General features: G+C 38.8%; 2 protein-coding genes across 2 annotated transcripts; both read right to left on the reverse strand.

Moving 5' to 3' along the window:
• Positions 1–1,289: 1,289 nt before the first annotated feature.
• LOC149085779 (leukocyte elastase inhibitor-like) lies at positions 1,290–5,188 on the reverse strand. Its single transcript, XM_089232407.1, has 2 exons — positions 4,304–5,188; positions 1,290–1,841 (listed from the first exon to the last, which is right to left on the reverse strand). Exons 1-2 carry the CDS (start codon positions 4,988–4,990, stop codon positions 1,290–1,292), a joined length of 1,239 nt encoding a protein of 412 aa, XP_089088533.1. The 5' UTR covers positions 4,991–5,188.
• A 12,560-nt stretch (positions 5,189–17,748) lies between these two features.
• Positions 17,749–21,648, reverse strand: LOC149085780 (leukocyte elastase inhibitor-like). The gene is made up of 2 exons (XM_089232408.1): positions 20,764–21,648; positions 17,749–18,300 (listed from the first exon to the last, which is right to left on the reverse strand). Exons 1-2 carry the CDS (start codon positions 21,448–21,450, stop codon positions 17,749–17,751), a joined length of 1,239 nt encoding a protein of 412 aa, XP_089088534.1. The 5' UTR covers positions 21,451–21,648.
• Between the last annotated feature and the right edge of the window lie 2,856 nt (positions 21,649–24,504).

Here is a 24,504-nt window from a genome sequence, read left to right on the forward strand (position 1 = left end):
AGCTCTTGACGTAGTGGAATACCAGCTCACTTATAGCCATTGGATATAGCAGGCCGACGCGTGCACCAAGTTTACCCTTTTTTGTAGTATACCCAATGCCTGCAAGTGAGAAGACCTTCTTCAGTTACGTAACAAGGACCTACAAACAGTACAAATATTCAGTCACTACACATCACTCACTTCACTTCTGAGATATAGATGGCAGCACTGAAAAATCATACACAACACTAGATACGCACTCAGACAGTTAGGTACACACACTTACACTTCCGGCACAACTCACTTGGTAGAAAATTGCCTATGGCGATAGACCTGAGTTGTGCTCGGTTAAAAAAAAAAAAAGTTACGTTACAAGCTTCGTGCGGAGTCCATCTTCTATAGGTGGCATTGATCCATGTCCACTCCTATATTTTGGAGAAATATAATTGCCGGCAACTATGCGTCTAATACAATAATTAATTGACTACAATTAAAAAAATTCAGACGACCGGAATTCGCAAAGGAACGAATCACGGTCCACACTCGTGATAACTGCCTCACGTTATAGCCGCCATTCCATTAGAACCACCGATAGGATGAGTCCCGAATGTTTTCATAGAACGGTTATCATATATGTTTTACTTCCGATACAATAATGCTCCCAATATAACGTCCGTTTTCGACGGGACGTAAGGAGTCGTTATATCAAGTGTCGACTGTAACTTCTGAAAATGTTTTTGTCCTTTTTCCCCCAATTAACCTGTTTTGACTGGCATTTTCTGACGTTGATGTTAACATTCACAGCCAGCTGGTGGAAATTGCTAATAAGTCCTGCAGCGGAGTCACAGAAAATTATGGGTTTCATTTTTAAACTTATATTACGCTATTTGCAATTAAATATGCTTGAGAATTTGAAAAATATCAATTCCTTACCAAACCAGTTCCTTCACAAAATCTTTAAATGACCCAGGACAGCTTATCAAATCAAGCTGGTGATCCGGGTCGTCCAAAAAGGAGTAGTGGAATCGACACTCGATATAACGATCCCCTTCGTCCCGTCTAAAACGGACGTTATATTGGCAGGGTGATTATATCGAAAGTAAAACATAAATGATGACCGTTCTATGGAAACATTTGGGATTTATTCTAACAGTCGTTGTAATGGAATTGTCGCTATAATGTAGGGTCGTTACAACGAGCGACGACTGTATACTTTCTATACGATTGTAATCGAGATTGGATTTAAGACTCTAACAGAAAACGACGGAAGAGAATTAAGAATATAGACTTTATTTGATTTTCCCTTGAATCTATGGGTCATTTACTCTACCAAAGAACAGGACTAATCCATTCTTCTTATCGACGATGTAAAACAAGAATGGATGGTCAGCAACGAAATCAACCGAGAAAGGATAAAATACGTATGTTGCAGAGTGTAACGCCATTCCAATCTCTGTCGCTGCAGCAGCTTCACTTCCTTCCTCGTTGACGTCGATGACGGCCTTATGTAGGACGGTTGACACGAACAGGTTGCCGTAGTCGCTGATTCCAGTGAGGTCAGATGAGCCGCTGAATAGGTCCCGTATACCGAGAGCTTTCAGTGGCTCTTTCAATTCCTCTGCAAATTTTATATTGATTTTCGGTAGGTCGAGGGTGTTAACATGCTCACCCTTAAGCTTCGCAAAGACGTCGCAGATGTCGGCCGAGCTCATTGGCGTGTCTGGAAAGTCCTCAGCACTACGTGGTAGGGCGAGCAGCATGACGATATCGTCACCTTTGTAAGGAAGCTCTATGTACTTGTATCCGGTTTTTTGATCTTCGTGGAACAAGAAACCGGTGTCAGTCTTTGCCATCATTTTTACCTGAAATATAAAGCAGTAACTCATACAGTGCACCTACTAATGTATATTATATAGTTCATGTATGTACCGGTATATAAAAGGAATTGGGTGTGGATTTACTTACAACACAGTGTCAAAAAAAAGGTCATGAACTTTGTTTTGAATCAGTCAACTATTAATCAGTCAATACACTGATCCTACACTAATCATAGCATTAGTACGGCTAACAGAAATCAGGGCTGAAATCCAACATAATAAGTGAAAAGTTTCTAACAGACAACAAACGGTGCCGATAGTTATGTAAGTAAATTTTTGACTTTGCGACATCAATGAAGATAAAATGAACCGGACTAAGGAATTACACATTTGTTCGGATATTTCTTTGCAAGGTGAACTCGGAAATAAAAGCCAGGTCCTGTTGCAAACCGGGCAAGAGGGCCAATGCACTCGGACCCGGTTATAATGAACACCGATATTATGGATTTTCACATGCAACGAATTTTTCTCATGAACCGTGAATTTCGTATTGCTTATCCGTGTTATTTTGATTGCTTATAACGAACACCGATTTCAGCATAGTACGACTGAAAGTAACGGATTTTCAACCGGTTTTCAAACAAGAATTTTCGAGAAAGGTAATTTTTTTACATTCTCTCTCCCATGACTCCAAAACATTTGTTTCTTCAATGGAGTTTTCCGCCACATCAATATTTTTAAAAATTGTATTCAATTTTCGATTTTTGAAATATTCAGTTCACTTAGTGATATGTGTAATTCCTTAATCCTTCGCCCATATATGAAGCCCAGAAAATTAAATATGATATAATTAGCCGGACCCACTTTTAAGTTGGATCCATGCATTAAATTTCAACTTCAATTTTTCAACTTTTTATTTATATCTTCTCAAGCATGAAAATTAATGTATTCGTATTGTCTTTTGATATTCAACTGCATAAATTCATAGTTAAGGATGTTTTGAAATTATTTATGGGGCCTATAAATTACACTGAAAAAATTCCACAGCTTCTCAGCTAAGCATTCTTGGAAGCCGAAACAGGCAGATGGAGAAGTTCAAGAGGGGAGAAAGAATCGAAATACCTAGCACCCCCTTAAGAAAAGAAAAAAATACAGGGTGTTTCGAAAGAATCATCCGATTTGAAATACATATGTTACGAAATGGCATGCCTTGGGAAGCACGGCATATGTCTATACGGCAGTCAAATTGGTCCTATATTTTTCGAGTCTAATTGCATGTTTGCATTCACTGGTTCTACAGCTGCTGTTATGCATATCTTCATTTCGGCTACTAATGTAGCTGGAAGGGATACATAGTCTTTTATAAATCCCCACAAGAAGAAATCGCACACTGTGAGGTCTGGCGATCTTGCAGGCTAGTGATGTTTAACTCAATCGTCAGGTCCCGTACGGCCGATTCATCGTTTAGGGATTCGATTGTCCAAAAATTCTCGAACGTCCAAGCTCCAGTGTGGTGGTGCCCCGTCCTGCTGGAAAATGAAGTCTTCCGAATCGGTTTCTAACCCTGGGAAAAGACAATCTTGACAAACACTAAAGTGTCGGTCGTGAGCGTTAACGCTACCTGTCAGCAACTGCATGAAACTCGGGATTTCCCCTCTTTCTACCTATACATTATTCGATCAAAACGAATTAAAAGCTGAATAGTTATGAATTTTTTCAAATCGGATGATTCTTTTTGAATCACCCTGTATATTCATTTCTGTGTTTCCTTAAATCTATATTTGTCTCTTTCATGAGTCACGCAGGAAGGTGCCATATTGGTTAACTTCAACACGGTTTCTATGTCCCTCGAAGAAAGATTGAGATATCACGTGATCTAAAAAGCCCCATTGAAGAAAACCCGAGCAGCGCCGGGTACTATAGCTAGTAATTAATATGCACCACTGGAGATACGACCTTGCCTTATTTATTTCACGCACTATGGTCAGTGCCGTCTTAACGCATGGGCCCACCCGTGAACTGCCCGGGAGCCTCAAGGTAAGTAGGGGCCTCAGAAAAATGAGAAGTGATTGAATTTTTGGAGGATTTGTCAGGTAGGGACCTCAGGAAATTTCCTTCGCCCGGGAGCCCGTAATGCTCTTAAGACGGCACTGAAGTACAGACAGTAGCCTCCCTTAACTTCTCGCGGCCAAGACCGAAAGAAGTATTTAAACCAGAGCGGTATAATTGGATTTGTCCTTGAAATACCTATAGGACAAAACCATTGGCTTCTATTGAACCTCTTGAGGTATAACGTAAAATAATTTCTCTACAAAAACGGGCCACGAGCCTAATACCCATATTGTAAGAGGTATTAAAACCAGAGAGTAGTATGCCTCTCTCCCATGTGGCACAGAAGATAGATTCCCAGAACTCAAATACGATTAGCTATGATAAAACATTCTAATAACTCTACTGGTTCTACGATTGGTGTTCATCGATACATGTTGACAGTGCAAATTACTCACCTGTTTTGTTTCACCGCCTCTCTTGTGGAAAGTGGCATCGTACGTGCTGGACTTTCTGAATGACTTCTTCCAAGTTCCCTTGAAATATATGGCATTAAGAAGTATGATTTTCGTTAAAGCATTTCGTGTTTCGGAAAGCATCTGTGTTATTTTGCCGTGAGTACTTTTTGCTACCCATCCATTTATTTCCCTCTTTGCTGCTTGACCATCGATGAAATTCAACTGCTTTACCATAGCTTGATTGAAAGCTTTTACGGCGTTCATGTACTCTTCCTTCACGGGAAACCCTTCTTGCAAAAACAGTCCGTTCGCCGTCTCCAAGCTGTAACTGTTTCTCGCATTATCCCGAAAGTCTCCAAAAAGGGCCTTGAAACGCTGTTGCAAGTCATAATCCATTAGGCCGTTTTGTCCTAACTGCAGGGCGTTTTCGATTTCGATGGCCGTTCTCTGCTTCGCACCCATGTATGCCATAACGATCGCTGTGTATATGCTGAACGGAGATATGAATAGGTTCCCGGCCTGGTTCAGATTCCTGCTCAGCTCGAACCCGAAGTCGTTTATGTTTCTGACCAATGGGGTGGATGATCCACACAGGTCTGACGAACTCACGGGAGAGGACATCATGATTATTAAAACACCAAGTACGAAAAGAATCATGCTGAAATAAACCACTCTTTCGGCATGCATTATTTGCAATGGAAACGAGTAAAGTTAGTTCGTAGTAAATTTCAAAGTATCAGTATTTGTAGAATAAAATATTTTGTGTTTCTAACGTGTGGCAACGTATGTGTAAAATTTCGGTGGTCTCGGTGTGGACTCACTCCAAACCTAAAAGGAGACGGTATATTGCGAATCGAACGATTTTTGCTGCTTCACGTAAGTAGACTTGAGCGGTTCTCGTCAAAGAATGGGTTGTGACATGAAATGTCACCCTTTTTGTAACTTTCAATTGAAAACAAGAACACCTGTTCGCCATTGTGTATTTTTATTATCGCATTTGAAATTGGGAAATTCATGTATTGCAAATTCAAAACAAAAGCGCGTGGGAAACAGGTGTCATGCTAGTCACAATCGCCATGAACACATTAACCCTTCAATCGTCGAAGACGTGTTGACGCGTCATGAAAATTCCTTCGAAAACGGGCAAGGACGTGTTGACGCGACCAAAAAATTCTCTCGAAAACGGGCGAGGACGCGTCAACGCGTCCTGGTCAGGCCAGTGCTTTCCCCTAGTTGCTTTGTCTGAGACTTGTCACCCATGCTGTTTGACGAGCTCCTCCCTCTGCATTCAGTAATGCTGATCTCATTGTAGGATGCTCTTCACTGGCACATAATACAGCAAGCAGACATGAATAAAGGATACTGTGTTCTCTATTATGTACTATAATAGAGAACACACATAAGAACTTGAATAGCGAAATCTCTGTGCGGGTGTGTGTGGTTATAACTGTGCGTTTAAGAAAACCCTTTTTTTTTTTTTTTTTCTTGTGTGAACAGCACTTTTTCTTAATATTCCCAAAGAACTTCGGAAACATCGTAATATAATTGATTGCACTTGTTAAATACAGCAATAGTTCTGACAAGTTCAAAATTTTAAACTTTTAAAATTAACTTTCTTTAGAAATTAAATATCAAGATTTCTTCCTCTAAAAATTATCATTTCTTGAATAATTGTAATAATATTTTTTGTAATACTTCTTTGATAATATTTCTTAAATGATTCTTGAGAATTCGAGAATCATTCACGAATTGAATAAGTAGGTTAATTCAGTCAGGGCTGCAGCCATAAATTCGGCCAGCCCGACAACATCCATTTTGGCACACCTCTGGTCCGTCACACCTTACTTGTTTCACCTTCCCCCCAGGTCCGTAATTAGCATTTCTTTCCGGGAGGTGCACTATGATGATCAATTTGCAAACAAAATGTTTTTTGCATTTACGTTGTGGGAAAAAATATTTTTTCTTTTTCATTTTTTAACCTTAAAAATAGTCTCCCTTTTCAACCCCCCCCCCCGTTTTACCGGGTGTGTTGAATATTATGACTTTTTAACAGAAAAATGGCTGGTATCATAAAACCCTTGAGATTTAATTTCTAAATCACTGCAAATTTTTCATCTTTATATACTGTAGCCTCCCAGAAATCGATGTAGTTTCATTACATATGGTGTTCTGATCGAATAAAACAACTCTTTCTTGATTTTTATTTAACATATTCTACTATCTCAGCATTAATACCGTGATTAAGTTTGAATATATCAGAACATGCAACTTTTCATAGAAGATCACGCAACTCGTGGTAGCGTAAGTTGGGGTATTACTGTATCAAAATAATTATAGGATTTACAATTGCATTATAATTTATAATATTATGATGAGTCAATAAATATAACGGAGGGGAATGTTGCAGCTTGTTATAAAAAATATAATAATAGTAATGTGTGTTCTCTCTCAAGGAGGAAGTTCAAAGAGGGCCCCGGTCACCCCAGCCTAGTTACCCGCCTGCACGATAAGTTATCTTAGTGTAAACCGCACCTTTTTGATTTGTTATTAATTTGATATTTATTCTTTGGAAGTGCAGTCTTTGTGTGACGTCACTTTATACACGATAGGATAATGGAGTTCAAGGAAATCCTTGATTAAAAGAAGTTTCTAAAACAACCATATATAATTTTTTCACGATTTCCACAGTAGTTTCATATTTTGTGGTGGAAATCCGTAGAAACTACGTAAATTCCATAGTAGTTGGCAAGTATGCTTATAATTAAGGCTAGGATTTTCAGGACATGAAAACTGATAAAAAATGCTCTATAAAAAATGACTATGCCCCGAAAGACCGAAAATTTGCCTTATGAAATAAAAATTGATACAAAAATTTACCTTTTCTATTTACAGTAACATTAATTTTAGAAAAATAATATGAGAATGAGGAATATTGAGATGCAATTAATCAATATTACACAACACTGTATATAAAACGACGTTTCATGTACAGTGCTGAAAGAAAATTTCGGATTCCAAGAATAATAGGATAATTGGAATTCTTTTTAAATTGGATAAGGTTTTTTACATCCGTATTTGTATGTGACTAGCCGTGTATTGAGAGAGAAAGAAAAAGAAAATGCCAGATAGGTGTGTACCTCTGTAGTAGATAAACTCTTTCACAAAAACCTTTGTAAATAACACCCCCCACAAGTACATACTGAATTCTTCTATTCATTGACTTATCCATAAGTGTCTATACAACATGTATTGAAAAGTAAATGGAATTTTCTTATCAGTTGGTATGAGAGCTGTGTGTTTGTTGTCAGCAGCGAAGAGTAAAAACATTCTTTCATTATTATTATAGACGCATTTTACAATATATTTTAATGTGCTATAAAATGTTATATTATTAAAACAAATAAAATAAGCAGGATTCTAAATATTTTGTGCTTCACGGATCCTTTGTGCCAATAAAGTAAAGGTGACGATGCAATACCGTGAATGATATACAGAGGCCACCAGAACAGTATAAGGCCAATGGCGGGTCTTAGGGCAGTGTGACCTGTGCAATGGCACAGGGCACCAAATAATAAGAGGTGTCGAAACAAGTTGCAACACTGTACATTAGGGGCCGTTCAAGTATTACGTCATCATCGATGGGGGGGGGGGGAGTTTCCGATTTGCTGACTTTTGATGACAAGGGGGGGGGTTTGGATAATGCTTACGTCATCAACCACCTTTTATGAAATATTTTTAATGGCATCTTACGCGGTGCCCAAAAACGAGAAAACCTTTCGATAGTTTGTGGGCAATTGAAGTAACATCCCCCCTATTGATAAGTGCCCTACAGAGCCACTTTAGTGATCTCTAAATGTTTCGCGGATCCAAGTGATCTGGAAATGTGTCCGGGCCGCTTAAGTGCTCTGGAACTGTGCCACGCATCACTAAAATAATCTGAGAATGTGCCGCGGGTAATTTGAGTGATGTAGAACCGCACTGGGAGCCACTTAAATGCTCTAAAACTACGTCACATGTCACTCAAGGGATCTCTAAATGTGTCACGGATCGCTTAAATGTTCTGAAAATATGCCACGGGCTGCTTAAATGTTCTGAAAATTGTACCACGGAACACTAAAGCGATCTGTAAATGTGCCGTTTAGTTTATTTTTACAAAATTAGGTTTGAAGAAGGCAGGCCGCATCAAGTAACCCCCAGGGTTATATTTGGTCCGCCGGCCAAGGAACTTTATGTGATTTATCATTATATGACTTAGAGGGTGGGTCGCGATGAATTTATTAAAGATAAATTTTTAGTTCATAGCCTTCAAATAACATTGAAATTAACAGAAATTGATTATAATAACATATAATGGTATTTTCTTCCGAAATTTTAATTTAAAAAAAAATTTTTTGTTTGCATTAAAAAAATAAATTTTTGATCGTGGAAAAGGGGCACGAGAGAAACCCCCTATACCCCCCCCTCGTGTACGTCTCTGATCCCAGAAATATGCGTTGGGATTCAGAGGGGCAGAGCTGATGACAAAATTTTGCTGACAAGGGGGGGGGGGGAGGGGGTCAGCGTTTTGCTTACTTTTGCTGACAAGGGGAGTAGGGGGTCAAAAATGGCTAAAAATTAGCTTACGTAATACTTGAACGGCCCCTTAGAGAGAGAGAGTGAAAAATAACTTTCTTTGGTATTTAAAAAAAATTACCATATAAAATAATGTATACATGTAAAATGACCGGGAGATGGAGAAAAAAATTGAAAGTTTGAATATATGCAGTTGATTTTTAGAAAAATAATCTATAAGCAGTACACCTATATACATGTTACTGCCAAATCCCGATTCGCGACCGATTTGAGACGGGGCCGGCCACTTCGCGAACGGGCCAAGAGTTTTGGCCGAAATCCGTCTGAATTTCAGAAATGATTCGGGCTTAGACCGGCTATTTCGCAAAGTGGCTGGAAATCCCTGGCCAATGCTTGATGTGCTGATGTCAGGAACAGGAAATCGTTGAGATCGATATTCACAATTGATCTTGAACATCCATGGAACATTTTGCCCAATTCATATAGTCGATACGTAATTTTCGATTTGATTTTCAATTTAATTTTAAATACAGTACAGAGTATACTACTGCCCCTATATTGGTTTTTATTCCTATTTTACCCGTAAACAGAACTGCAAATTATTTCTTTCATTTAATTTTTGTTCGTCCGAAAATTTTTTTTCTTATTCATTTTTGGTCGGGCCACATATTATATCTCCCATTTTTGTTTTCTTTTAGCAAACACAGTATAAAATCGAACTGAGAAAAACGAGGCGATACATTTTTAATTGGGTTGCTTTATTTTTGAAATAGATGACATCCATATTTGTTATGGGCATCTTTTTCTCAGCCACCTCGCTGGGCATTTTGCCTGTTGTGGTGTTGTATTTGTATATTCTCACTAATAGACATGTATTGTCCTCATTTACGAACGTACTTTTGATAAGAAAAGAAATATCTCCCCCCTCTTTTTTTTCAAACTATTCACCAATACGTACTCATTTCTATGCTCGCGTCCCCCCTTCCCCTAAATACTTTCATCCGTATTGAACCAACACTCCCAAAATAACCAACCCACCCTCTTCTTTGGGAGTGTTGAATGAGCTCTTGATTCTTGAGTCCTGATAACAGGTAACTTTTGACAATGGCAAAGATAATCCGACACTGTTTTTTTTTTCAAGACGATCGATACACGCCTTTTAGCGTGAATTCTTCACGTATCTAAACTTTGTACCAAAAATGGGTAAATGGTAATCCCAGCATTGTTCTGTACTAAAGATATTTTGCTCCACAGGTGGAAACGTATATTGGTTTTCTTTGTTAATTTCGGTAATATGCGTGGAAGCATCAGATTCGTTTTATTGATTCATTTTCCACCAAATCCTTTCTATTCATTGAATATTAATTCAGTTGGCTCCCATACATCAAGATGTGTTTTGTGTGTCTTTCTTCTAGAACGTTTTCACCGAGTCACAATTTTTTTTCGATGGCTAACGAATGTATGCCTGGACGAACAATTCGCTGTCAGGGCAGATAAGCGAGATGACTACCTCTCGTGGGCACGACCTCCCCCGCCCCCAATCCCACACACACAAACAATGGATGCGTACTCATACAGCATTCTCCGAAGGTTCATCGCGACTCACAGCGGCAAGCTCAAGATATTGATTTGTGTGCTTATTTACGCACTTTGAGGTGGTTGTTCAAAAATCAAAGTACTGTATCAACTAAATTAGTGATGAACATTTTTTTTGTCACTCGCAATTCCCTTGCCCCACTCATGGTTCATCGGTGGCTCCCCGGGATATTTTAGTAGGTAATGTGCATTCATAACAGAATCACTTCGAAGCATTAATAGGGTGATATTTATCAATACTTCCATCTTGTCGCGACGCACACTTTGAGGAGCACTGCCACAAAGGCCTTTGCATATCATATATAATACTGATTTTTTTGTTTCTGTTTATGGATTTGAATTTTTCCATACAAATGAAAAATATATATATGTTTCATTTCATTATCGAAAATAATGATTTGAATGGGAAAAAAGAATAATTTACTACATATTATAATATTGATTCAAACTTCAGTAAAATGTATTGTAATTTCTTGTAAATATTCAATTCTCTAGAAAGATGACCAGAAAGAAAAAAAAAGTTTTCGTATAAACACCGCAACCGACACACAAAAGCTTCGTATCAGCCTACTGAGATAGAAATATTGAATAATACTCAATTATGAAGAATCAACTTAACTTCTGAATGCATCCCCCCCCCATCCTGAGGCAGGGCCCTAGACACGATCGCCTTAAGGGCATCGTGGGCCCTCTACGTGTTTACTTTCGAAAACTTTAACCTGATTTTGTTTTTGCCCCCCTCCCGTCTGCACTCCAAGCCTCTGGGCCGTGACTGGTTGGGCTCGTGGTTTAAGACAGCATGCCCTGCGCTCGGGCCCCTTTCAAAGTGAATTTATGGCATGGAAAAAAATGATGAGAATCATAAGGGACCCCAAGGTTGGACACTAATCCATATTCTAGGGTGTAAAAATTTTCATAAAAGTTCATTAGAATCATCGAAGCTATAATACTTAAAAAAATTGTCAAATAGGCCGTGAGACCTAGAATTGGCCGCTGATTGGAGCTAAAAATTGACTGAAATTTAAATGTGACACCTCTCTATTACGGAAAATTATAGCTATTCTTTATACATTTTTGTATACGAATTCGTATCAGATGTATCCATAGTGATACGTCATTTAATTATTTTTAATCGCATGTATGTGAATATCAAAGTATAGCAGATTTTGATATTGCTGTAATTTTTATAATCACTATAAATGGGAATCATTTTGTGTGAAGTCAAAGAAACAGATGGAAAGAAGAATTTTCACTGACGAAAAACTTATTCCCTCAATTTCATGGACTTTTTACACTCAGTAAGGCTATTATCGTCAACTTACAAAAGACCTATTCATACCTCTGGCCTTATTGTTGCGGTGGGAGGAATCCTATCAGTGAAAATCCGGCACCCTACTGTTGACAACTGGGGGAAGGCATCGCCTTACCTGAAGAGGCCCTGCCGTTTTTCAAAGGATTTTGGTAAAATCGTGTGCCCGATTCAGAAGATTTTCTTTGAATATGCGTAACGGTCGAAGGGTTAAAGAAATTGAAGCGTGTCCTCCCCCACCCCCCCCCCCAGCCACCCTCTGACGATAAAAATGTTTATCTTCTTGAACTTCCCTCCTTGTAATCTTCATATCTCCACAATTAACCAGTCTTTCAATGAATCTGATATTAACAAGTGGAGAGGACATTTCTATATGCATGTGGCCCACCTGCTGCCCTTTACTGTACGGTTCGACTGCTGGGGCTGATCTTACCAGTTTCACGATCGCATCCCTCTGTCTCCCCAATGGCGAAACCAGAAACCACACGCTTACGCACACAGATGCATTAAGCAACACGTCAAGTCTTTCTTTTCCCTTGCCAGGGATTCTACGAACTTAAATACGTACAAGATTGCGCACATTTTTTTCACAATAGAAGTCAGGTTTTTATGCATGAGCCTCTGAGCGAATGAAACCCTTGTCTTGTTAGATATCAGGCGATTGCTTCCAACCAACAGCAGGAGTTTCCACCGACTTGGTGTGAAGGCACACGAGGCTTTTTCGGCAGAGAGATTCTAGGAGTTGGTCGGCCAACAAGTTACGCTTGATTATGCTGTAACTCTCTTTCTCACCCGGATCGAGGGGCCCATAATGATTACTGGTGGGTAAAAGGAATCATCGTTAAGATCTCTCATGAGGGAGATGTATGGATGAGTGGACCAAACTTTGTTATTGATTATTATGTGACCTTTTCTGTATAAATAATACATTGTAAACTCAGAGAGAGTGCCTTGTTAGAACTTGCTAGAACTAATTACTTAGTTACAATTCAAACCTTGTCCAGTATTTTATATAAAATCTCTAAATTTCAAGTTTTTGTTTTCCCCTCCAACATATTAAATATTCAGAGCATATAAGAAATTCTGTAAAATTTTCATCATGACTTTACAAATTTCATGTTTTCTCACATTGCAAGGGTGCCACAAACCCACACCTATTCCTCTGATCAAGATTTTGTGTTATTACAATATTACATACATATCTCAGCAGTAATCAACACATTAAAGAAGATGACCAGGTGGTAGTCCCACAACTTCAATGAAAGATTTTTTTTTCACTGGCGATACATTAGAATTTAAATGAATTTGGAACTATTCAAAAAACTTTGCACTAAATTGGAATTTTCACAATTATGCAGGCGAAGCTCAAGGGCGACCATAGGTGCCAACATGAAGAAAACATGTCATTGTGTGTATTCATCAATTGTGGAATTGACGTGGAAGAACACGCAAGTCACAAAAATCAAATCTTACAGGACAATAAAAATTCTCTGTGGTAAAGCCATACCAGAAATATAAAAGTTTAGGTCCTTTCTTTCTTTGATATTTACACGGGATAATTTTAGTTCTTTAATTCATTATCAGTTGTTTTAAGACATACATTTAATGACGCATATTTCGTCAGTTTTTCCGTCATGAAAATTCTAACCGAAATGGGGCGCAATGGCTTTGGAGGAGGGAAGTAATTCCTTCCAAAGAAATTTTGTGTTATCAACTTTGAAAAATCATTTAAATTAACAGAAATTGTTCAAAATACCATGCTGTCTTTTTTTTTCTCTTGTTTCTGATGAAGAGGGTGGGACGATACTTTTTTGAACAGCACTGGGGTTTCCAGATTCCCGACATTTTAGAGCTTTCGGGAACGGAAAATCACTTATTGACAGAGAAACCTCGTTTATACGATTCTAATTTATGATATTTTCTCATTCACACAACGTTTAAGTTTGTTCTGAATCATTCCTTATCCTTTTTAATTTTAAAATATTTCATTTATGCACCACATAACCTCAACTACACGACGTTTTCACTCCAACTCGAATCCAAAATTCTGGCAAAAGTATCATTTCACTCAAATGATGTACGTAAGAATTTTATAAAATGTCACTAAGCATATCGTGCATATAAAACACTGCAATTAAACACATGCACTAATTGCACCTTACACATTTTGGTTTATAACTCTTAAAATATATTGCAAAGTATAATATTAAAATTTTACAATTATACAGTCAATACATTTTTAGAAATCATGTTTCAAGCTCAAGTAAAATGCCAGAAAAGAACTTTCTTCATTAAATTTATTTATTTATTTACAATAACCCCAGAAGGCATGAAATGCACTTATACTGGAAGAAAATAATAATAATAATAGTTAGTATGGGAAGCACTTCGCATACGGAGTCAGGTCGAAATCCCCAATAGCGGAATCCTGCGTAGGAGGCACACACAAGTTCTGATGGAAGACTGTTCCATATTCTTGCCACACGGCATCTATATCCGTGGAAAAAGCAATCCCTTCTAGCCGTTGGTATTCTTGTTTGGAAGCGATCCCTACGTAGGTTAACTCGCCTGTCTATGATCTCAAAGAAAGGCTCTCTCGATGGTAGATAAACAATTTGGTGGACTAGTTTGTAGCACATCTTCAGATCTGCAGCGATTCTACGCCATTTCAGTGAGTGTAAACCCAGAAATTGAAGTCTCTGGCAAAAAGATAGACCGCTCATGCCAGGTATTCGCCTTTAAAGTTTTCTTTCACTGATTAGTTGATGTAAAAACGCAGGTCTAAAGTGGACGTAACTTAGGTTCTAAGCCTTACTAAACAAAACAAGGCCTGGTTCCGAAACACAAATATTGGGGCTTTCGTAAATAAACTCCTATATTTTCTTCCAAAATGAGGTTTTGAAACGTAGTTTGATTCCCCTAATCAACTTCTATTGATTTAAAATGTTATTGTTTTAAAACGTTAGAACTTTCTCTGTTTTTTCTACAGTTATCAAATATGGCATTTAACCTTATTAGTTTATCTTATTTTGAATATTTTTAATATTCTAAAAATCTGTATACAGGAAGTAAAAAGCACTGCGTCCATTTTCAGTACTATTCTGAATATCATTAACTAACCCACAATTATTGCATGCTTATTAAAATAATATTGCGATCTTATTGCAATGCACTGCATGCTGCATTACTTACTGTAATGCAATTCTTGATGGCTTGTAAGCCGTCACTGTGTGCTTATTGCACTGTATCATAGTGCCCTTTAAATACAGATTTACTATATGCATTGTACATTGGTGTGCATGACGTATTGTAGTGCATTGCATGCTGTATTTGCCGGAGGAGGAGGCCGAAGGTGTCAGGTGGGCAAAGCGCCCCCCCCCAAGTAATTGGATAAATATACATTCAGTCGTCATCATTCATAATCAAGATTCTCACTCATGAATATGAAGGTCTTAAGGATTTTGTTTTCCTCTTCTGTGGCCCATTAGAAATCACCCCTGTAAAGTGACATATATTTTCAATAAAGTACGCTTTCTTCCAATTTTCAGTAGGTGGAAAGTAAAGGGGGTTATTGGGGGAAAAGTTTTCCTTTTCGAAAAATCAGCTTTACAAAATAACTTGGCTTATATTTGCAAAAATAAATGGTTATTTTATCTGATTTTTGTCGCACCATCATTTTCTGCGCAAGAGGACTAATTAGACCGGGACCTACAATTTAGTGCCAATTACGAACGGTGGCTTTTTGTATAATCACCGAGAGGTTGAAGAGCTAACTCCTCGGTGTGGGACTCAGATGCAACATTTTTCTGTGATCATATCGCCATTTCTTTTGTACCAGGAAGGTTTCTGGCAAATCATGAAAGGATATCGAACTCGCGGGGCGCGCGGTAGCCCAGGTCGATAAGATACTCGCCTAAAGTACCAAAGGATGTTTAGAGGTGTCGCGAGTTCGATACCCAGTTTGTCCTTGTCAGAAAACTTTCCTGACACAGGGGTACAACAGAAACGGCGACATGACCGCAAAAATAGTTGCTACAGCAGCGAGTCCCCCATCGGGGGGTTAGCGCACCAACCCCTCGATGAGTATAAAAAAACAAGCCTGCCGTTCGGAATCGGCAATAAATTGTAGGTCCCGGTCTAATTTGCCCTCGTGTTTGCGGAAAATGACCGTGGCGCGACAAAAATGATCGAACTCGCGACATCTCTAAACATCTTTCCGTAGTGTCTTATCGATCTAAGCAACCGCGCCCTAAAATAAAAGACTTTTAGCAAGGCGAGATAGGAGGTCAATGCTGCTCAGAAAATTAAGGCAATTTTCTAAAATGATGAAGACCTGCGGAGGAAGTAGAAATTTCCTGCATAGCAAGATCTCCAAAGACGAGTATTGCTTCAGAACGTCCATTTTGAAAAAAATATGGTTAATCTTTTCGTGAGTAGATACCGAGAACTATTCTCGAGGTTACGCTATTACGTTGTCTTAGCAAAAACTTATTTTGTGGACCCGTGTGTTGATTTTCCTCAAGCCATCTTTAGCAGGTGCCGAATTATCTATGAAGATGCCGAACTCGAATGATTTGCTGCGGGTAATTCGTTCTTAACATGGTCTTACATAAAAAGAATGGAATCTTCTGATATCAATTGATGTGACATGTTGAGGCGACACAGAAGGATTCCGCACCAAGCTCTTGACGTAGTGGAAGACCAGCTCACTTATAGCCATTGGATATAGCAGGGCCGACGCGTGCACCAAGTTTACCCTTTTTTGTAGTATACCCAATGCTGCAAGTGAGAAGACCTTCTTCAGTTACGTAACAAGGACCTACAAACAGTACAAATATTCAGTCACTACACATCACTCACTTCACTTCTGAGATATAGATGGCAGCACTGAAAAATCATACACAACACTAGATACGCACTCAGACTGTTAGGTACACACACTTACACTTCCGGCACAACTCACTAGGTAGAAAATTGCCTATGGCGATAGACCTGAGTTGTGCTCGGTTAAAAAAAAAAAAAGTTACGTAACAAGCTTCGTGCGGAGTCCATCTTCTATAGGTGGTATTGATCCATGTCCACTCCTATATTTTGGAGAAATATAATTGCCGGCAACTATGCGTCTAATACAATAATTAATTGACTACGATGAAAAAATTCAGACGACCGGAATTCGCAAAGGAACGAAACACGGTCCACACTCGTGATAACTGCCTCACGTTATAGCCGCCATTCCATTAGAACCACCGATAGGATGAGTCCCGAATGTTTTCATAGAACGGTTATCATATATGTTTTACTTCCGATACAATGATGCTCCCAATATAACGTCCGTTTTCGACGAAACGTAAGGGGTCGTTATATCAAGTGTCGACTGTAACTTCTGAAAATGTTTTTGTCCTTTTTCCCCCGATTAACCTGTTTTGACTGGCATTTTCTGACGTTGATGTTAACATTCACAGCCAGCTGGTGGAAATTGCTAATAAGTCCTGCAGCGGAGTCACAGAAAATTATGGGTTTTATTTTTAAACTTATATTACGCTATTTGCAATTAAATATGCTTGAGAATTTGAAAAATATCATTTGCTTACCAAACGAATTCCTTCACAAAACCTTTAAATGACCCAGGACAGCTTATCAAATCAAGCTGGTGATCCGGGTCGTCCAAAAAGGAGTAGTGGAATCGACACTCGATATAACGATCCCCTTCGTCCCGTCTAAAACGGACGTTATATTGGCAGGGTGATTATATCGAAAGTAAAACATAAATGATGACCGTTCTATGGAAACATTTGGGATTTATTCTAACAGTCGTTGTAATGGAATTGTCGCTATAATGTAGGGTTGTTACAACGAGCGACGACTGTATACTTTCTATACGATTGTAATCGAGATTGGATTTAACACTCTAACAGAAAACGACGGAAGAGAATTAAGAATATAGACTTTATTTGATTTTCCCTTGAATCTATGGGTCATTTATTCTACCAAAGAACAGAACTAATCCATTCTTCTTATCGACGATGTAAAACAAGAATGGATGGTCAGCAACGAAATCAACCGAGAAAGGATAAAATACGTATGTTGCAGAGTGTAACGCCATTCCAATCTCTGTCGCTGCAGCAGCTTCACTTCCTTCCTCGTTGACGTCGATGACGGCCTTATGTAGGACGGTTGACACGAACAGGTTGCCGTAGTCGCTGATTCCAGTGAGGTCAGATGAGCCGCTGAATAGGTCCCGTATACCGAGAGCTTTCAGTGGCTCTTTCAATTCCTCTGCAAATTTTATATTGAATTTCGGTAGATCGAGGGTGTTAACATGCTCGCCCTTAAGCTTCGCAAAGACGTCGCAGATGTCGGCCGAGCTCATTGGCGTGTCTGGAAAGTCCTCAGCACTACGTGGTAGGGCGAGCAGCATGACGATATCGTCACCTTTGTAAGGAAGCTCTATGTACTTGTATCCGGTTTTTTTATCTTCGTGGAACATGAAACCGGTGTCAGTCTTTGCCATCATTTTTACCTGAAATATAAAGCAGTAACTTATACAGTGCACCTACTAATGTACATTATATAGTTCATGTATGTACCGGTATATAAAAGGAATTGGGTGTGGATTTACTTATAACACAGTGTCAAAAAAAGGTCATGAACTTTATTTTGAATCAGTCAACTATTAATCAGTCAATACACTGATCCTACGCTATGCATAGCAATAGTACTGCTAACAGAAATCAGAGCTGAAATCCACATAATAAGTGAAAAGTTTCTAACAGACAACAAACGGTGCCGATAGTTATGTAAGTAAATTTTTGACTTTGCGACATCAATGAAGATAAAATGAACCGGACTAAGGAATTACACATTTGTTCGGATATTTCTTTGCAAGGTGAACTCGGAAATAAAAGCCAGGTCCTGTTGCAAACCGGGCAAGAGGGCCAATGCACTCGGACCCGGTTATAATGAACACCGATATTATGGATTTTCACATGCAACGAATTTTTCTCATGAACCGTGAATTTCGTATTGCTTATCCGTGTTATTTTGATTGCTTATAACGAACACCGATTTCAGCATAGTACGACTGAAAGTAACGGATTTTCAACCGGTTTTCAAACAAGAATTTTCGAGAAAGGTAATTTTTTTATATTCTCTCTCCCATGACTCCAAAACATCTGTTTCTTCAATGGAGTTTTCCGCCACATCAATATTTTTAAAATTTTTTATTGAATTTTCGATTTTTGAAATATTCAGTTCACTTAGTGATATGTGTAATTCCTTAATCCTTCGCCCATATATGAAGCCCAGAAAATTAAATATGATATAATTAGCCGGACCCACTTTTAAGTTGGATCCATGCATTAAATTTTAACTTCAATTTTTCAACTTTTTATTTATATCTTCTCAAGCATGAAAATTAATGTATTCGTATTGTCTTTTGATATTCAACTGCATAAATTCATAGTTAAGGATGTTTTGAAATTATTTATGGGGGCCTATACATTACACTGAAAAAATTCCACAGCTTCTCAGCTAAGCATTCTTGGGATCCGAAACAGGCAGATGGAGAAGTTCGAGAGGGGAGAAAGAATCGAAATACCTAGCACCCCCTTAAGAAAAGAAAAAAATACAGGGTGTTTCGAAAGAATCATCCGATTTGAAATACATATGTTACGAAATGGCATGCCTTGGGAAGCACGGCATATGTCTATACGGCAGTCAAATTGGTCCTATATTTTTCGAGTCTAATTGCATGTTTGCATTCACTGGTTCTACAGCTGCTGTTATGCATATCTTCATTTCGGCTACTAATGTAGCTGGAAGGGATACATAGTCTTTTATAAATCCCCACAAGAAGAAATCGCACACTGTGAGGTCTGGCGATCTTGCAGGCTAGTGATGTTTAACTCAATCGTCAGGTCCCGTACGGCCGATTCATCGTTTAGGGATCCGATTGTCCAAAAATTCTCGAACGTCCAAGCTCCAGTGCGGTGGTGCCCCGTCCTGCTGGAAAATGAAGTCTTCCGAATCGGTTTCTAACCGTGGGAAAAGACAATCTTGACAAACACTAAAGTGTCGGTCGTGAGCGTTAACGCTACCTGTCAGCAACTGCATGAAACTCGGGATTTCCCCCTCTTTCTACCTATACATTATTCGATCAAAACGAATTAAAAGCTGAATAGTTATGATTTTTTTTAAATCGGATGATTCTTTTTGAATCACCCTGTATATTCATTTCTGCGTTTCCTTAAATCTATATTTGTCTCTTTCATGAGTCACGCAGGAAGGTGCCATATTGGTTAACTTCAACACGGTTTCTATGTCCCTCGAAGAAAGATTGAGATATCACGTGATCCAAAAAGCCCCATTGAAGAAAGCCCGAGCAGCGCCGGGTGCTATAGCTAGTAATTAATATGCACCACTGGAGATACAACCTTGCCTTATTTATTTCACGCACTATGGTCAGTGCCGTCTTAACGCATGGGCCCACCCGTGAACTGCCCGGGAGCCTCAAGGTAAGTAGGGGCCTCAGAAAAATGAGAAGTGATTGAATTTTTGGAGGATTTGTCAGGTAGGGACCTCAGGAAATTTCCTTCGCCCGGGAGCCCGTAATGCTCTTAAGACGGCACTGAAGTACAGACAGTAGCCTCCCTTAACTTCTCGCGGCCAAGACCGAAAGAAGTATTTAAACCAGAGCGGTATAATTGGATTTGTCCTTGAAATACCTATAGGACAAAACCATTGGCTTCTATTGAACCTCTTGAGGTATAACGTAAAATAATTTCTCTACAAAAACGGGCCACGAGCCTAATACCCATATTGTAAGAGGTATTAAAACCAGAGAGTAGTATGCCTCTCTCCCATGTGGCACAGAAGATAGATTCCCAGAACTCAAATACGATTAGCTATGATAAAACATTCTAATAACTCTACTGGTTCTACGATTGGTGTTCATCGATACATGTTGACAGTGCAAATTACTCACCTGTTTTGTTTCACCGCCTCTCTTGTGGAAAGTGGCATCGTACGTGCTGGACTTTCTGAATGACTTCTTCCAAGTTCCCTTGAAATATATGGCATTAAGAAGTATGATTTTCGTTAAAGCATTTCGTGTTTCGGAAAGCATCTGTGTTATTTTGCCGTGAGTACTTTTTGCTACCCATCCATTTATTTCCCTCTTTGCTGCTTGACCATCGATGAAATTCAACTGCTTTACCATAGCTTGATTGAAAGCTTTTACGGCGTTCATGTACTCTTCCTTCACGGGAAACCCTTCTTGCAAAAACAGTCCGTTCGCCGTCTCCAAGCTGTAACTGTTTCTCGCATTATCCCGAAAGTCTCCAAAAAGGGCCTTGAAACGCTGTTGCAAATCATAACCCATTAGGCCGTTTTGTCCCAACTGCAGGGCGTTTTCGATTTCGATGGCCGTTCTCTGCTTCGCACCCATGTATGCCATAACGATCGCTGTGTATATGCTGAACGGAGATATGAATAGGTTCCCGGTCTGGTTCAGATTCCTGCTCAGCTCGAACCCGAAGTCGTTTATGTTTCTGACCAATGGGGTGGATGATCCACACAGGTCTGACGAACTGACGGGAGAGGACATCATGATTATTAAAACACCAAGTACGAAAAGAATCATGCTGAAATAAACCACTCTTTCGGCATGCATTATTTGCAATGGAAACGAGTAAAGTTAGTTCGTAGTAAATTTCAAAGTATCAGTATTTGTAGAATAAAATATTTTGTGTTTCTAACGTCTGGCAACGTATGTGTAAAATTTCGGTGGTCTCGGTGTGGACTCACTCCAAACCTAAAAGGAGACGGTATATTGCGGATCGAACGATTTTTGCTGCTTCATGTAAGTAGACTTGAGCGGTTCTCGTCAAAGAATGAGTTGTGACATGAAATGTCACCCTTTTTGTAACTTTCAATTGAAAACAAGAACACCTGTTCGCCATTGTGTATTTTTATTATCGCATTTGAAATTGGGAAATTCGTGTATTGCAAATTCAAAACAAAAGCGCGTGGGAAGCAGGTGTCATGCTAGTCACAATCGCCATGAACACATTAAAGAAATTGAAGCGTGTCCTCACCCCCCCCCCCGACTGCCTCTGACGATAAAAATTGTAATCTTCTTGAACTTCCCTCCTTTTAATCTTCATATCTCCACAATTAACCAGTCTTTCAATGAATCTGGTATTAACAAGAGGAGAGGACATTTCTATATGCATGTGGCCCACCTGCTGCCCTTTACTGCTCATTTATAATGAGTGCTGCCCTTTGCTGCTAGGCGATAAGGGGGGAGGGTGAAGACAAGGGACACTAGATGGCGCTGCGTATTGAGGGATCTTTATTAAATTACGAGGATCCGGGTTCGAACCCCACAGTGGTGGTCGGCTGAAGTTGGTTTTCTGTGGTTCCCAACTTCAAGGCGCAAATGCGAGCCGATCTCCCCGTTAAAAAGTCTCGCCACAGAGAGCAACAGTCCTACAACGATAAATCATTCAATCATAACACTTCACTCATAGTTAGAAAAACTGGTGGCAGATGGCACACTACACATAACAAGCATTATAGAGAAACAAAAAAAAGCTTCACGTCAGGTTTCACTACACGTACACGCACATTCCCGCATGTACCGATTTGTTGGGGGTTCCGCGGGAAGGGGGGTTGTGTGGGCGGGGGTGCATGTGTGGTGTAGCAGTAGTAGGTAGGGCCTACAAAAAAGCCTTCCCAAATTAGCTATAAAAAATAAAACAAAGGAACAATAAAATACAGAGTCATTTTAGACGAATCAATTTTTCATTTATTCAGATAATATGTTTCAATTTTACACTTCAAATTCTCAAAATCGATAGCATCAATACAATTTTCGGTGACATTGTAATGTCCCGCTCCGGCTTTTGGGAAGTTTGTACGTGTAAGGAGGAAGGGGGCCTTTAGAATTGTGAAATGTTCTTCAACCAATCATTTTGAGTATCGCACACGTTTTTTAACTTACATTCGGACCCAAGTTAGAATGAACAAAGATTTTTTTTTAAGATGTTTTTTTATTAACTACACACACTACGGTTCGACTGCTGGGGCTGATCTTACCAGTGTCACGATCGAATCCCTCTGTCTCCCCCATGGCGAAACCAGAAACCACACTCTTACGCACACAGATGCATTAAGCAACACGTCAAGTCTTTCTTTTCCCTTGCCAGGGATTCTACGACGCATTTTTCTTGTACTGAAATACGTACAAGATTGCGCACATTCTTTTCACAATAGAAGTCAGGTTTTTATGCATGAGCCTCTGAGCGAATGAAACCCTTGTCTTGTTAGATATCAGGCGATTGCTTTCAACCAACAGCAGAAGTTTCCTCCGATTTGGTGTGAAGCACACGAGGCTTTTTCAGCAGAGAAATTCTAGGAGTTGGTCGGCCAACAAGTTACGCTTGATTACGCTGTAACTCTCATTCTCACCCGGATCGAGGGGCCCATAATGATGACTGATGGGTAAAGGGGTTTAGGTCCTTTCTTTCTTTGATTTACACGGGATAATTTTAGTTTTTTAATTCATTATCAGTTGTTTTGAGACATACATTTAATGACGCATATTTCGTCAGTTTTTCCGTCATGAAAATTCTAACCGAAATGGGGCGCAATGGCTTGGGAGGAGGCAAGTAATTCCTTCCAAAGAAATTTTGTGTTACCAACTTTGAAAAATCATTCAAATTAACAGAAATTGTTCAAAATACCATGCTGTCTTTTTTTTTTCTCTTGTTTCTGATGAAGAGGGTGGGACGATACTTTTTTGAACAGCACTGGGGTTTCCAGATTCCCGACATTTTAGAGCCTTCGGGAACGGAAAATCACTTATTGACAGAGAAACCTCGTTTATACGATTCTAATTTATGATATTTTCTCATTCACACAACGTTTAAGTTTGTTCTGAATCATTCCTTATCCTTTTTAATTTTAAAATATTTCATTTATGCACCACATAACCTCAACTACACGACGTTTTCACTCCGGCTCGAATCCCAAATTCTGGCAAAAGTATCATTTCACTCAAATGATGTACGTAAGAATTTTATAAAATATCACTTAGCATATCGTGCATATAAAACACTGCAATTAGACATATGCACTTATTGCACCTTACACATATTGGTTTATTACTCTTAAAATAAATTGCAAAATATGATATTAAATTTTGCAATTATACAGTCAATTCATTTTTAGAAATAATGTTTCAAGCTCAAGTAAAATGCCAGAAAAGAACGTTCTTCGTTAAATGCCTTTAAAGTTTTCATTCACAGATTACTTGATGTAAAAACAAAACTCTAAAGTGGACTTAGGTTCTAAGCTTTACTAAACAAAACAAGGCCTGGTTCCGAATCACGAAAAATGGGGCTTTCATAAAAAAGGAAAAAAACCCCATATATTTTCTTCCAAAATGAGGTTTTAAAACGTAGTCTGATTCCCCTAATCAACTTCTATTGATTTAAAACGGGTTTTTTTTTTAAGTTAGAACTTTCTTAAATTTTTCTACGGTTATCAAATAAGGCATTTAACTTTTTAAATTTATCTTATTCAGAATATTCTAAAAAACCGTATACAGGAGGTACGTCCATTTTTATCAATATTGGGATAACGCTATTAATTTGCAGAAATTTCGTCACATTACACTAATCTTTTTTTAAATAAATAACATATATTGAACCAAACGAGCTCC

The sequence above is a fragment of the Pholcus phalangioides genome, unplaced genomic scaffold (genome assembly GCF_987345545.1).
Source record: "Pholcus phalangioides strain wild (caught in Gottingen) unplaced genomic scaffold, Ppha-v1.0 ptg000005l_1, whole genome shotgun sequence".
In the NCBI taxonomy this organism is placed as follows: domain Eukaryota; kingdom Metazoa; phylum Arthropoda; class Arachnida; order Araneae; family Pholcidae; genus Pholcus; species Pholcus phalangioides.